This window comes from Colias philodice, chromosome 27, assembly GCF_061535455.1.
Source record: "Colias philodice isolate Cphi_HAF_F1 chromosome 27, ilColPhil1 Martin Lab GWU primary, whole genome shotgun sequence".
Lineage (NCBI taxonomy): Eukaryota > Metazoa > Arthropoda > Insecta > Lepidoptera > Pieridae > Colias > Colias philodice.
The window spans coordinates 3,730,563-3,746,882 of NC_143112.1; the positions used below are offsets into that span (position 1 = coordinate 3,730,563).

A 16,320-nucleotide genomic window follows, 5' to 3' on the forward strand; every position below is an offset into this window, starting at 1 on the left:
GAGGAAGATTCGTGTAGAAGTGCTGAATGTGAAATTAATTCCTGTGAATCTGATGATTGTGAGGATAAGACAGGCAGTACTAAAGGATACGCTATATCGGATGAAGGACCGTGGTGTAAGAATGGACGTTGCTAAATAAAGAAATGACTCTTGAATTTGAGTTTTATTTGATCAATCTTTTCAGATTTAATAGGTAGGAACCTCTAACATGCATCCCTTGCATCCATCAAAATTAAATAAATAATAGATAAGAAGTTAAAACTTTTTAATAGAGCAATCATAGACTAATTTTACCTCCCTAAACGAAAAATTTAAGTGTCAAAAATATTAACGTCACAATATTCAATCATATTATGTTACGTAATTTATCAATAATATAATTTCTAAGAATAAAACAATGGCACGAATTAAAATGTAGATAGATATTGATACAAAATTTCGGATGTCTTCTAATAAGGTAAGATACTTTTAACTGTTATGCATGTTCAATCTGAATTATCCTAAAAATGTATTAGTGCGTTCTATCTTAGTGCGTTCGAAAAGATTCTATGCAATGTTCTGATACTAACAACACTGAATACGAGTTGTCGTTTACACTAAAAGATCACGAAAGAATGCTTTTGCAAACTCGGACGAGTTCATCCTGTACGAGTTCATCCTGAACGAGACATCCCGTACGAATTAGTCCTGTACGGGAAACTCCCGTACGAGTTCATCCAGTACGAAATAGTCCTGTACGAGATAGTCCCGTACGTGTTAATCCCGTACGAAATATTCCCGTACGAGGCAATCCCGTACGAGTTAATCCCGTACGAGACAGTCCCGTACGAGGCAATCCCGTACGAGTTAATCCCGTACGAGACAGTCCCGTACGAATTAATCCTGTATGAGAAACTCCCGTACGAGTTCACCCAGTACGAAATAGTCCCGTACGAGATAGTCCCGTACGAGTTAATCCCGTACGAGTTAATCACGGGATTAACTCGTACGAATTAATCCTGTACGAGAAACTCCCGTACGAGTTAGTCCAGTACGAAATAATCCCGCACGAGATACTCCCGTACGAGTTATTCCCGTACGAATTAATCATAGTCCTGTATGAATTAATTCCGTACGAATTCATCCCGTACGATTATATCCCCTACGAGTTTGTTTATTGTAAATACACCGTTACGTATTATTACGTTACGTATTCCGCCCTGGCTTACGATTTCTCTCCGAACCATCTTCGTTCGTCAAGGAATATTATAAAAAAGAATCAACGAAATTGGATAGATCCCGAACAGCTAGAAACAGGAGAATTTATAACGTACTAGCTTTCCACCCATGACTTCGCCTGCGTTTTCAAAGAAAAACCTGCATGTGTTAATCCAAGTTACCCCCTATATGTGTGCTAAATTTCATTTTTCATAGTATTTGCATGAAAGAGTATCAAAAATACATACACAAAGATCCATCCTCACAAACTTTCGCATCTTCTATAGGTATATATATAAAAATTAAACCCGTTTTCCGTTGTCACGGCATCACGCGTGACGGCGTGAACGGAACGGACGAATTTCGATAAAATTTTTTTAATATATTCCTTGAAGTATGAGGATGGTTGTTATGTAGAGAAAACGTAAATATGTACCACGGGGACCGCTAGTTTATAATATTTGTAGGATAGGATAATACAAAGTTATTTTAATAATTTCCAGAACGTCCCACACAAAAGCAAAAGGAATGACGAGGAAATCGAAAATAACGTGAGTATTTTAACAAAAAATTTTACCAAAGTTTTTATAGCACAAAATAAACTAACGCCTACTCTTTGTGTCCGGTATAATATGTAAAATTATTTTTTTCGAATATAATATGTCGTCAAACGGAAAATTTGTAGATCTACAACAAGAACAATACCTATCATTTATTTATTTATGTATTCTTCATTTCACATACTATAAAGTTTAGAGAGAAAGAATATAGTTTTCAAGCGACCAATGCCAAGCGGAAAGTTTTACAGTTGCAAATTTGGAAAGATATACACAATAATAGTAAATATAAAATACACTATAACAGTAAGTAAATATTACAGGATGATGATATCTCCTCTCTCTGCACACTACATGAAGAACTAACAGGATACCTACAGCGTGTTGAAAGCACTGCCTATGAATTATATCCAGGAGTGGAAACTATCGATTATGACTTCACGGCAGAACGACAGAATCTTTATGCAACTAAGTACATCTAAATCTAGTACATACTCATCATTGATAGTATAAAGTTACTTCGAATGCTCTTAATCTAAATATTTTTTGCCGCTTTAATAACATTGCTGTTGCTGCTCTTCTCCTATTAGTCGAAGTTTGATTTTTATACATATACATGAGACGACATATATATATATATATATATTTATATATTGAGTTTTATACATGTATGTTTCTCACATGTTTCTCGATAATATCGAAAGATAATTTTTCTATTTACACCATTGGTTTCAATGGCGCGTCCAATTGAACAAACAAAGTCTTAAATTAGTCACCGTTTATCAGATTGTGATTGAACCCAATTTTAAAGTAGCCTTTCTAGTTGTTTATCAGTATTATAACGTAGTAGCAAGTGAAAAAATTATTTTAAGATATTCTGCTTCATATTATTATGCTAATTACATTCAATAATATTCACTGCTATTAAAATTCTCGCACCAAAGGATTCATAATTTTACTGACTTGTTAAGAAAATAAATGTTTGAAACAAACGTCTCGACGATATTTATACAAAGTTAATAGTAAACTAGCGGTCCGCCCCGGCTTCGCCCGTGGTACATATTTACGTTTTCTCTACATAAAAACCATCCTCGTACTTCAAGAAATATAATAAAAAAAGAATTATCGAAATCGGTTCAGCCGTTCTCGAGTTATGCGCTTACCAACACATTTTGCGATTCTATTTTATAGGGTCAACCGGGGCAAATGCAACTAAAAAATAACAAGTCTCAAGTTTGATCGGTTGCAGTTATCTCCTTTTATATTTGGTCATTTATTTGACCCATTTATTGTTTTTTGTATTTATTCAAGATTATTTTAAACCAATCAAGCAATACAGTAGTCTTATAAATAACTGGTAGTGAGAATATTTCCTAAAATTGGTAGAAAAAGTTACATTAACCCCGTGTAGCAAGGACGAGTGTTCAGGAAAAATCTTATTTTTCTAAATGTGGGGCAAATGCAACTATTTGTTAGAGAATTAGTGTGGGGAATGCAAAAAACTTATTCATCGATATATTTTTATTATTCTATATATATATACAATAACGTTATCTATACAATAACGTTGCGATCGTAGATGGCGCCGCATTATTTAGAGGAAAATCTCATGTACCTACTTTGATTTACCACTTTAAATCGCAACAAAAAAAAAATTACAGTGTACTACCTACTAAGTCAATTTTAGTTTTTGGTCAGAACAAATAATATTCTTTGTGTTAAATATTGTTAAAAACGTAAACCAAACAAAATACGTTTTTAATCAACCGTTAACTAAAAATTACTTGAACAATAACAGAACTATCCTACCTATCGTTTTTAGTTACTTATAGTCTTTAACCACGCTTTATCTAATTTTAATTTTACTTATGAACCCGTCTCTGGGTATAATATCGAAGAAATAATCGATGGTTCTTCTTTAATTAATCATAAAGAAAGTATATTTTGACTACCAAGAAGGATACATTATAAAAATATCGACACTGTCACATCACTAGTGTTTTTAGTTTCATACAAAAATATAAGGGGCTATTGTAACTAACCTCACAGTTGCAATAACCCCACAGTGAAATTTTCATGAGGCAATTGTAACTGCATCAATAACACAAAATAGAGTCAACTAACGCATTAAAAATATAAATGAAATATGCTTAACGGCTTGTGATAATCGTGTCCAATCAAAAACACCTGCAAAAAATCACTCCTAAACAATTTTTTTGTCTGTAAAACTCGACACCTGTTTTTACGCACACCAACTTCAAAATAGCGGTTTGACACAATGGCCTATCAATCAAATAGTTTTCATCGTAGTGGCACCATCTATTACTTGTAAGATTTATTAGTCGTTGAGTTATTGAATCATAGGTGGTGATATATTACAACAACTCTAATAAATTAGTTATGATAACTAGTTGCCATAGCCCCATAGTTGCATTTGCCCCGGTTGACCCTATATAAGAGATAAGGTGTCGCTGAAAATCAGAAAATCAGCTAAAGTGCTGAGCGGCATTCCTTTTAACTTGTAGGTTTTAGTAATTAAGTAGTTTATCAGTACATAGATTGTTAATTTTTAATGTACCTGGCCTGTTTGCTAATAAAGATTTTATTATAGTACTAGGTAGCTTCCGCCCGCGACTCCGTCCGCGCGGACGTCGGTCTTCGCGTGGATGGTTTATTTCTCCATTTTGAATAACTCTGACAATAACATCTTATAAATATCTATTGGACCCAAATACGGCTAGGCCTATAATAATACCCAACGTGTGTTCGTGGTTCTACAGAACAACGTCTATGGATAAAACTGAAAAATTAAGATTATTTTTTTTCTACGTATTTTTTCAGGATAAAAAGTATCCTATTTTACGCCCAGGATAGTAAGGTATAATTATACCAGGTTTCATCGAAATCGAACCGTTAGTTTTCACGTGATGTCTTCACATAGGTACAGACAGACAGACAGACAGACAAAAATTTTTTTAGTCACATATTTGGGTTTGGTATCGATCCAGTAACACCCCCTGCTATTTATTTTTTCAATATTTTCAATGTACAGAATTGACCCTTCTACAGATTTATTATATGTATATTGTATAGATATAGTAGTAGAAGTAACTTTAGTAGTCGTAGTAGTAACAGAAGTAATAGTAGTAGTTACAATGGCTTATATTAAAATGATCTATTTTCAGCTTAGTCGAGTCAACAGCACATCTAATAAAAGGCTGTCTAGGCGCTGGTATATTAGGTATCCACGAAGGGTACATGTATGGAGGACTTTGGGCTTCATTCGTTGCGACATTGGTTATTGGAATTTTAGTGCCATACTGTACTTATGTAAGTCTTGGTGATGTTTTAAATATTTTCAAGTAAATGTCTAAGAATATTGGATCCTGTTCTAATATTTTTATGAACTAAATACGCTTGTTAAGGAGATCAAAATTATGGAGAATTTAAAGTATTGATTGTTTCCTTTTTGTGTACGTTTTATATAAACTACAAGTCGCTAGTTTCGGCTTCATCTGGGTTAACTATCTACTGTTGAAATTGATATTTATTATTTTATGGCATTCAAATGCTTTATAAATATAAATTTATAAAGAATAGAAAAAATTCGATCACGAGGCGGGACTCGAACCCGCATCCTTTCGCGCCATTCCGGGGCGGATGCCTGACCAATTCAGCCACTCGTGACCCGCCAGAGCAATCGAATTTATTCTATTCTTTCAGTTTTATGTGTCTTAGGGACACACCGCGCATTTTTTTTCTATTCTTTATAAATTTATATTTATAAAGCATTTGAATGCCATAAAATAATAAATATCAATTTCAACAAAAAAAGGTCGTGCTCCATCGTTACAATATTGTATTCACTGAAAAGTGTTTCATATTGGTTGAGATGGTTGTTAATCATCTCAATAGATGGCGCGCGGTGTGGATCAGCCTTCTGTGGCCTACCAGACCAAGACATTTTTATTTCTTCGTCTCTACCGGGAATCGAACCCAGGACCCCTCGGTGTTACGCTCACGCGTCAACCACTGTACCGAGGAGGCGGTCATCCCAAGGACCAAGAACATCTTAAAATTTAAAATAAACTAAAATATTTGTTATAGATGTTAATAAATTCAGCTCAACAAATGTACAGTCGGTTGCGAGTAGCAAGACTCTCATACGCAGATCTCGCAGAAGCGGCAGTAGCAACTGGTCCATGGTTGTTCTTCAGGAGATATAGTAAAACGTTTAGGTTTTATACTTTCTATAACTAAGTATTAATATTGGGATTGCGATGAAGATATGGATTTGTATTTTTATCGGTCGAGAAAAACTGAACCGATTTGGATGAAATCTGTTTATGTATATCCCTATTTTAAGACGGTGGTATAAAAGCATTGTTATTTCATTTGATAAGCAAATTCATGAATTACGTATAACTACGTACATGTTAAAAACTATCATGTCTGATTATTTAAAATATTATAACAATTGTATCTGTGCATTGTGCAATAAAGTGTTTAATTGTTTTAACTAGATGTCTGCTTGCGGCTTCCCGTGGGATTAGCCTATGTCTTATTCTGGGTCTTCAGCTACCTACATACTAAATTTCATTGTAATCGGTGCAGTAGTTTTTATATATGATGTGCTTGAAATTCGTATCTTTCGACTTTCACATGAAATTTCCTATGTCTTACAGATATTTTGTAGAGCTATTATTATTTATGGAATTCAACGGTACGTGCTGTGTTTTTGAAATAATGGCGGCGAATACGCTTAAACAGGTACAAATAATTAAATATATGATAATATTATATTTCCGTTGTATTTTGGAACAAATATAAACCCGAGGCTCCTTCAAGTCGTTTCATGCTGTCAAGACCAATTATTTGAAAAAGAATTGTTATTTTAATCGTATACAATTATGTAATTATATCTTTTACCTGTATACAGGGTGTCCCAAAAAGTAGTGATGAACGGAAGCTGGGAGGTAGAGGACCTAGAGGGCTATCCGAATCACCACCATGTATGTTATGCGATTTTTTGTATTTTCGGAGTTATGACGTTTTTTTCAATTTTTCACCTATCGCCGAGTACGATGATATTTTCACTCATGGTGACGTCAATTGTTGCGCTAGATACTTGATTTTTTTTGTTTGCTAAGCTGAAAGATAGGCCAATTCAGTATGGTAACATTTACTATCGTTAGATCTTCGAATGGAATAAAAAAAAAGGATTAAATGCCAAGAAAGATAAAATTACCCAGTATGTTCACCACTTCAAGGGCCCTTAAAAAAATAAAATCACATAAAAAAAACGTGCCCGGGTGACGTATCTATACTTCAAAAAAATCATTGCAAGCGTTCCTACAGCTACATGATATTTCATAGCGTTACATCTGTGCTTATGGCCTTTCACGATACTTCTGAATGAATTCATATACCTATAGTGCCACAAACTTATCTGACCCGGTGACAGTGTCACTGATGTCGCTTTCTTTTATATAAACAAAATATTCCGTATGAAAATTCTGTGAAAATGTGACATTTCAAAATGGCGGCACGTAGTTCCAGTTTTTGCCACCGGGTCAGATAAGTTTGTGGCACTGTACTTGAGTTTGGACATTATAAATAAGCATATAGTTTAGTAAAATATATGACCATCACGTAATATAACTCTTTGCTACGCACAAGTGTAAGCCAAATGTCACTTATTGAAAATCTGTGCCTGTCGCTCGCGACTGCGCTCGACAGGCACAGATTTTCACACAGAGATTTTCACACAGAGATTTTCACACAGAGATTTTCACATAGAGATTTTCACACAGAGATTTTCACACAGAGATTTTCACACAGAGATTTTCACACAGAGATTTTCACACAGATTTTCACACAGAGATTTTCACACAGAGATTTTCACACAGAGATTTTCACACAGAGATTTACACACAGATTTTCACACAGAGATTTTCACACAGAGATTTTCACACAGAGATTTTCACACAGAGATTTTCACACAGAGATTTTCACACAGAGATTTTCACACAGAGATTTTCACACAGAGATTTTTGCACAGAGATTTTCACACAGACATTTTCACACAGATTTTCACACAGAGATTTTCACACCGAGATTTAAACACAGATTTTCACACAGAGATTTTCACACGGAGATTTTCACACAGAGATTTTCACACGGAGATTTTCACGGAGATTTTCTCACGGAGATTTTCACACGGAAATTTTCACAGAGATTTTCTCATCGAGATTTTCACACAGACATTTTCACACAGAGATTTTCACACAGACAACTTAATACGGTGATGTCGCACTTGCACTGAGCGGGGTCATTTAAGAAATTTCTGGTAATAAACACCTTGTTATTGTTTTTAATTTGTTTTTATTGATCATCATGTTAATTCAATTTTTGCACTTACCACATTTAGATTGAAATTTTTCGATTGAAGCCTTCTGAATAATAGAACGAAATTTTCAGGGTAGCTACCTGATAGATAGAGCAAGTTTTTAAAAGCCAAACGGAAAACTTTTTTTGTGATTTTAGTTTTTTAAGGGCCCTTGAAGTGGTGAAGAAGATCTAACGATAGTAAATGTTACCATACTGAATTGGCCTATCTTTCAGCTTAGCAAACAAAAATCAAGCATCTAGCGCAATAATTGACGTCACCATGAGTGAAAATAATATCATCGTACTCGGCGATAGGTGAAAAATTGAAAAAAACGTCATAACTCCGAAAATACGAAAAATCGCATAACATACATGGGGGTGATTCGGATAGCCCTCTAGGTCCTCTACCTCTCAGCTTCCTTTCATCACTACTTTTTGGGACACCCTGTATAATATAATAAATAAATACCTAAATCATTTTTTTTCACAAAATATTTTTACAAATTTAAATGATCCCAGGCTCTTAAGATAGTAAAAACTGTTTTTCTGTCTTCCATTTACAATTACACGGACACGAAAATATCAGTGACAATTTATAAATAAAATAAAAATCAATTAAACTTACAGACATATCAAATCAAAATTGTAATAAGAATTTGCAAGTGCGACACACTTGCTGCCAAATCTTCTTATATATAAAAATGAATCGCAAAATGTGTTGGTAAGCGCATAACTCGAGAACGGCTAAACCGATTTCGATAATTCTTTTTTTATTATATTCCTTGAAGTACGAGGATGGTTCTTATGTAGAGAAAACGTAAACATGTACCACGGGTGAAGCCGGGGCGGACCGCTAGTTTAAAATATTTTCAGGCACATCATTAGCATTTCTGACGACGCGGTTGGCGCAGTGGTAAAGTAACTGCCTACTGAGCCGACGGTCCCGGGTTCGATCCCCGGTCAGGGCAAATATTTGTGTGATGAACTCAATTATTTGTTCTTGGGTCTGGGTGTTATTATCTATATATGTATTTATTAAATATTATATTTATCGTCGCCTAGTACCCACAACACAAGCCTTAATTGAGCTTACTGTGGGACTAGGTCGATTTGTGTAATAATGTCCTATAATATTTATTATTATTATTATTTCTGTTTTCAATATAACATAATATTATCTTTATGTTGCAGAGTTTGGAAGCTGTATCATCGCACATGAAAAGCCTGAATCTTGACATTAGTATCTATATCATGATGATTTCGATACCTTTGATACTTCTCTGTCTAATACGTAGTATAAAATATTTGGCGCCATTTTCTCTCATAGCAGATCTTTTCACTGGTAATTCAAAATTCTATTAAAAAAGCCCCATCAAAATCTGTTGCATAATTTTAAAGATACAGGCACACAGACGTCGGAAATTGACTCTAGTTTAAACGTGCATTTACCTGCATCAATTTACCTGCATTTTAATTCCACAATGTCAAATTATTTTAGTGTAAACAGGCGTAGAGCATTCTTTCGTTGTTCTTGGTGCGTTCGAAAAGATTGGATGCAATATTCTAATACTGAACAACACTGAATACGAGTTCTCGTTTACACTAAAAGATCATGCTCTTGCACTAGCTCTAGCTCTATGTTCGTTTCATGTAAGTGCACCGTAATATTATCTAACTAGCTTCCGCCCGCGACTCCGTCCGCGCGGATGTCTGTCTTCGCGTGGATGGTTTATTTCTCCATTTTGAGTAACTCTGACAATGACATCTTATAAATATCTATTGGACTCAAATACGGCTAGGCCTATAATAATACCCAACGTGTGTTCGCTGTTCTACAGAACAACGTCTATGGATAAAACTGAAAAATTAAGATTATTTTTTTTCTTCGTATTTTTTCAGGATAAAAAGTATCCTATTTTACGCCCAGGATAATAAGGTATAATTTGACCAAGTTTCATCGAAATCGAACCGTTAGTTTTCACGTGATGTCTTCACATACAGACAGACAGACAGACAGACAGACAAAAAATTTTTTAATCACATATTTGGGTTTGGTATCGATCCAGTAACACCCCCTGCTATTTATTTTTTCAATATTTTCAATGTACAGAATTGACCCTTCTACAGATTTATTATATGTACATATAGATAATAATTCGCACAATCTATATTATGTTATTGTTATAATGTTCCCTATTCATAACACATGCGACAATGTTAGTTTGTTTTTTTAGTCCATTACCATTTGATTAAGTCAACGGAGCGTTTCATCTAAATCAATATTGCTCTTACAGCTGTATGCGTCATTACAACCATGTACTATAGCATCTCCATCGCTAAGGACATTCACAAAGTCCCCGCGTGGAAGAGCATACATGGCTTGCTCCGTTTCTGCGGCGTTTGCATCTACAGTATCGACGGCAGCGGTGTATCTCTACCAATTGAGAACAACATGAGGCGACCACAGTACTTCAATGTCGTGTTACAATGTGGTAAATACGGCTTTAATTAAGAGGGTTTTTCAGTGATAGGGCAGGATTGGATTCACTGATTTGAAACTTAATCTTGCATTGTAAAATCTTATGGGACTTTCTTGTTATGGTTTACTTTTCGACTCGGACATCTCAAAAGAAGGATATTTTGTAATACATTCCTATCCTACTATTATTATAAATGTAAAAGTTTGTGTTTTTGTTTGTTTGATTGCTACTCCTTCACACAAAAACTGCTGAACAGATTTTCATGAGACTTAGCTAAAAGCCATAATCCATTCATATACCTACAACTCAAATTAGCTGTATAATTGGTTCATTGAACAAAAATGCCTGTCATTTCTACCAAATAACAGATAATTGAAATAAATTAAATCACTCGGATTGTAAACCGCCCACATCACCACAGCTATTGAAGCTCAATATTAGCTTGTAAATAATAATATTAAATTGTAAATAGTAATATTAAAAAAGAGCATGAAAGCATGAGTTTATGTTTCTTCTGTTTGTTTCGGATAGCATATTTTCTTATTCATCTTATATATACCGAATTGTGTTACTTATAAGTTGCTAGCTTCCGCCCGCGGCTTCGCCCGCGTGGTGTTTTGATAAAAGGTAGCCTATGTTCTTTCTCAGGGTCTAAAGATTGTCTGTGCCAAATTTCATCAAAATCGGTTTTGAGGTGTAATAACTCAGGCCCCGGAATCACAGACACAATAGAAAATCTATTGTGTCGTGGCCCGATCGGGCCGTTCGGGGCTCAATGGGTTAAGCGGAAAAGCGTATAACAGATAGACAGACAGACAGAGTTACTTTCGCATTTATAATATTAGTGGGGATAACATATTATTAATAACGCATGGTACCCGGAAAAAGGTAGCATATTAGATATTTCACACTATAATCTCTGTACCAAAATTCATACAAATCCGCTCCCATACATCCTAAAAACGTTCAAGTTTACTAAAGATATTAGTAGAACATCCCACAACAATAATCTATATTTCAGGAATGGCGGTAGTCGTAATTTTTGTCACTATAGTCGGTTTCTTTGGATACTGGGCGTGGGGAGAGCAGTGTCGGACACCGATCACGATACACATGCCTTTGGATACGTTAGTATTTTATAATAAACTAGCTTGCCGCCCGCGGTTTTAGTCCGTATTATCTAAAACTTTACAATATCCTAAAACTATACTCGAGAACGATGAAAATCGGTCCTGCCCTGTCTTGTTTGTCCCGTCACAAGACTATTTTTCTAGAAAAATACAACAGTCAGCATTCCTAGATACGTATTACGTATAATATAAAGCTGAGATTGTTTGGTTGAACGCGCTAATCTCAGGAACTATGTGTCCGATTTGAAAAATAATTTCACTCTTAGATAGTCCATTCATCGAGGAAGCTACAGGCTGTGATGTCATCACGCTATTACCTATAGGAGGAAAACAATACGGGTGAAACCGTGGACACAGCTAGTAGTAAAATAAAAGTGCTCTAGCTCTTAAAACATTGAAGTTCAAATACCTTCATCCAACATGCCGTTATGTTGCAAAATTAGTTAGGAATACTATTCCAATGAGTTATTATGTTACAACTACCTCAAAGTCCGAACTACAATAGTTCCCAACTAATTATCGCAACATTCTGCTCTATTTGAGCGTAACATCTGCGCCATTATAAACTGTTTTGCAGTGTACCAATTATCATGCAGTTTCTGTTGACCGCATCGCTTGGAGTCACATTTGCTGTGCATTTCTGGGTGCCTTTCAGGGTAATATGGCATTACATAAGCAAGAGGTATAGGAGGTTAGTTGCATAATTGGTTTCCTATTTTTTTAAATATTTCAAAGCATTTTTGCTTGGATATACATTGGCTTGACATTTTAACGTTAAAGAATTTTCGCTTAATAATAGTTTGACTATTTGAATACTTTAATTTCATCTCTATATAGATAAAAACATCGTTATATTAGATATTTACTGTAAAGCATTATCTTGAAAATACATATTATGGAAACCTCGATATGTGACAAAAAATTTTCCATGTTTATTACTATAAAGTATTTTCTTTCGAAGACTGGAGTAAAAACTATTGGGATATAATATCATTGTACGGGCTAGCCGTACATCCTGACTCAGCGCTTTACACGATCCTATTTCATTATGGTGACAAGAACATCTTCACCCAGTTGGTCTGCGCTCGCGGCTCGTGTAAAGCGCTCGGGGTGTACGCGCTATATCAATTAATATCATTATCAATCATCAACTATCAAATATATCAATATATCAATCATATCATATTATCATCATTAGTTTATAGCAATCAACAATAAAGTGATCAAAGGCAATAACTTGTTTTACATCATCAAACTATCAAACTATCAATTTATCAGCTAAAGGAGTGTATGGGATATCATATCATATCAATCAGCAGCCCATACAATCATATCATAGGTAACTTTATAGGCTCGTATTATTTTCTAATCTCTCTATTGTCAATTCCAATCATTTCCTTAATTCCTCCTAAATAGAAGATGCTACTATTTAGAGCATTAAATAATGCTCTAAGTGCTACTACGTGTCATGATACCAATGCTTTGAATTAAATCCAAGCATTTGACAACTTAGTTTTCACCTAAGCTTGCTGAAAATCAACACGACTCATAACACCGCAGCTTGCAATTGAATCTATCGAGCGAGGCATCTTCTTGATTAGTCAATTAGAGAACATTTGCTCGAACATTTGAAAAGGAGTATATCACCTTGATTGCTTTAGGAATTTATCTAAATAAATTATCTATCTAAATAGAGCATAATGTTTACTGCAATAGCTGCTTTTTTCGAACAAACTTCATTAAAAGGAGGAGATTATGAATACAACTATTATTTTTTGGGTTTTTACTACAGATCTTTCAACTGGGTGAACCGAATTCGATAATTCTTTATTTGATAGCCTTTGCATTCCTCTTAGTCCCATTTAAATTTTGTCAAGTTCTGCCAATTTTAAGTCGGTTTAGATTTTTTTACATATAAAATAACTATTTCCTAACTAAATTCATCTTTAATAATGAATTTTTCAATAGTTTATATTTTTTAGAGATGTTAGATAATTTCAATATAACTGTTCCAGGAGGCGCAATTTTTGGGAGCGTTTCTTTAGAGTTGTGCACGTCATCTTATTGTCGTGTCTTTCTGTTGCGTTTCCGAACCTCAGTAAATGGATGATTTTTGTAAGAACGTTTTTAAAATGTGAAATTTATAATTTTATATGAAGTAGTAAATTACTAAAAACTCATTTATTTCGTATTCCAAAGTGTTTTTATTTGTTCTAGATAGGAAATTTCTTCATGGGCTTCGTTGTTTTCATCTTGCCTGCTTTTATTGACACCTTGGTGTCGTGGAAACAACCTTCCATTAATAATAAGTATGGGAAATTGGTAGTATTTTCCTACTAATATTATAAATGCGAAAGTTTGTGAGGATCTGTATGTATGTGTGTTACTCTTTCACGCAAAAACCACTGAACAATTTTTATGATACTTGGCAGTGATGTAGCTGTTGTCATTCTAACAATTTCCAAGAGTATAATAATATTGATTCTAAAATTATTAAGGGTATTTTCTCAAAATAATTACTTAAAGATATTGATTAAACATAGTAACAAAGAAGGGAAATGAACCTTCAGTATTTTTTTTCTTAATGTAAATACATTTAGTCCAGGATCCATCGCCCATTTTTGCAAGTGATTACTAACAAGCTAATTTTCCGTGAGTAGCTTTATTTTGATGAGATGCCCAATAATTTCCTGTACGAAACTCTCGATTGTGGTAGCTAACAGAGGTAACAAGGATAAATTTAATGATTTGATGGTTCTCAAATATTTATTACGCAATTTGTAGGACAATATGTCTGTTAAAAAGGGAAAACAAAAAAATCTACTGGTTAGTAATCATTTTTGATGACCTCGTTATCGATACACATTGGAAAGAGGGGACTCTTTGATCAAACCATAGATTTTGTAGGACAAATATTTTTTCCACAGAACAGTAAAGTAGATAGAAGTGTGATGTGGGCGTGGCCCACGTGTCAATGATAAGTTTAGATCACCTAACTTGCTCTCAGTTGTGCGCAGAAAAATATTCGAGTCGGTTGTCAGCTGTCAAACCTTTTTTCCATATTTATTCATTAATTAGAACGTGTTGTTCGGTATAAAGAGTGCAAAAATGATAGCAGACGAAATAATATCAGCAATGAAGGCATTTCATACCGTCGGTAAGTCTTATTTTAATTTATTTTAATTATATTTTATGTTATAACTTCGCTTGTCGTAATTTGTCAAAATTGTATACAAATATCTAGTCAAAATGAACCTTAATCCATTAGAAATTAGTACTATTATAGATTGAACAGCAAACAAGACTTTCTGGAATATTATTGCAATAAACAAACGAATTTCGCTTTAGTAATGCTTGTGGTGCATATCGACAGTATCGATACTTTAGAAAAGACAAACATTATAAATATTAAATTTTATTTTATTTTTCCTTAGCTTTCATTTGTCTAATTTATTTATAGATTTCCCAAAGAGGCTAATTTAAAAGAGAAATGGATAAATGCAACGTGACGAGTTAACTGGATGCCGAACAGTACTAAGCGGTCTAACAAAGGCCACCGATACATCAAACCTACAGCAGTTCCAAGATTTAAAATAATGCATATTTTCTGTTTGTATTTTGTAAATATAGATTTATACTATTGTATTCCCTTTTTTATTTAATAATAATAATATAAAAAGACGTACTTAGTAGTAATAAACATACTCCAAAATGTGACGCATTATACTATACTCATATAAAAGAAAGAAAAAAAAATACACAAAAAATATTTATTTGTGAATTATCGATAACAAGGCTGACATCCCTCAGAGCATAGCATCAGATAAATATCAAGTTAATGTCATTAATGTTGAGTGACACAAATTTCAACCTTATCTCTATGTGTTGCGTTTCAAATTTATATCTATCGAAAACTAACGCCCTCTGTTGTGGAGTAGCTGAATGTTTTCGAATTTGGAATTTCTGTGCAATGAGAAACAAAACAGCTAATATACCTAGGGATGTTATACTAAAATAAACCGTAACATCGTGCGTTAGGGTACATATTGAAATGCTGAATTTATAACCTAAGTCAGTTTTTACTCAAATTAAGCTGTCCAATCAAAGGCATAGTTTACTTGTAGTGTACTGTATAACAGCTATCGGTTTAAATGTGTGGGTTTGGCGACACTGGTTTTCATACTAATTAGACATTACAGCACTTCTATATGTTTTTACTGTTCTGTGATTTTTTCGAATAATTTAGATAATTATCTTGAGATTGAACAAAAAAAAACATTCAGTTAGTAATAAATATTTGAGAACCATTAAGTCAAAATATTTTATCCTTGTTACCTCTGTTAGCTACCACCATCGAGAGTTTCGTACATGAAATTATTATGGGCGTCTCATCAAAATAAAGCTACTCACGGAAAATTAGCTTGATAGTAATCAAGTGCAAAAATGGGCGATGGATCCTGAACTAATTGATGTGACGTTTTTTACAGTTTTCAGCTATTCAAGAATTCTATAATCATTGGTTTTGGGATCACCTTGTGCGGAGGAGCGATATATACTTATAATTAA

The 16,320-nt window shown here is 34.1% G+C and overlaps 1 protein-coding gene across 1 annotated transcript; it reads left to right on the top strand.

Moving 5' to 3' along the window:
- The first annotated feature begins 442 nt into the window (after window positions 1-442).
- Window positions 443-16,320, top strand: LOC149476560 (proton-coupled amino acid transporter-like protein pathetic). The gene is made up of 13 exons (XM_089711658.1): window positions 443-457; window positions 604-939; window positions 2,078-2,226; window positions 4,940-5,084; window positions 5,862-5,992; window positions 6,440-6,524; window positions 9,336-9,486; window positions 10,439-10,636; window positions 11,646-11,751; window positions 12,332-12,445; window positions 13,770-13,869; window positions 13,972-14,063; window positions 16,242-16,320. Exons 1-13 carry the CDS (start codon window positions 443-445, stop codon window positions 16,318-16,320), a joined length of 1,701 nt encoding a protein of 566 aa, XP_089567784.1.

Excerpts from the sequence above, each read along its gene's own strand:
- LOC149476560 (XM_089711658.1), top strand. Across the intron at positions 940-2,077 it reads AAATAGTCCCGTACGAGATA|GATGATGATATCTCCTCTCT; the intron begins GTCCCGTACGAG and ends TAAATATTACAG. Across the intron at positions 12,446-13,769 it reads ATAAGCAAGAGGTATAGGAG|GAGGCGCAATTTTTGGGAGC; the intron begins GTTAGTTGCATA and ends TAACTGTTCCAG.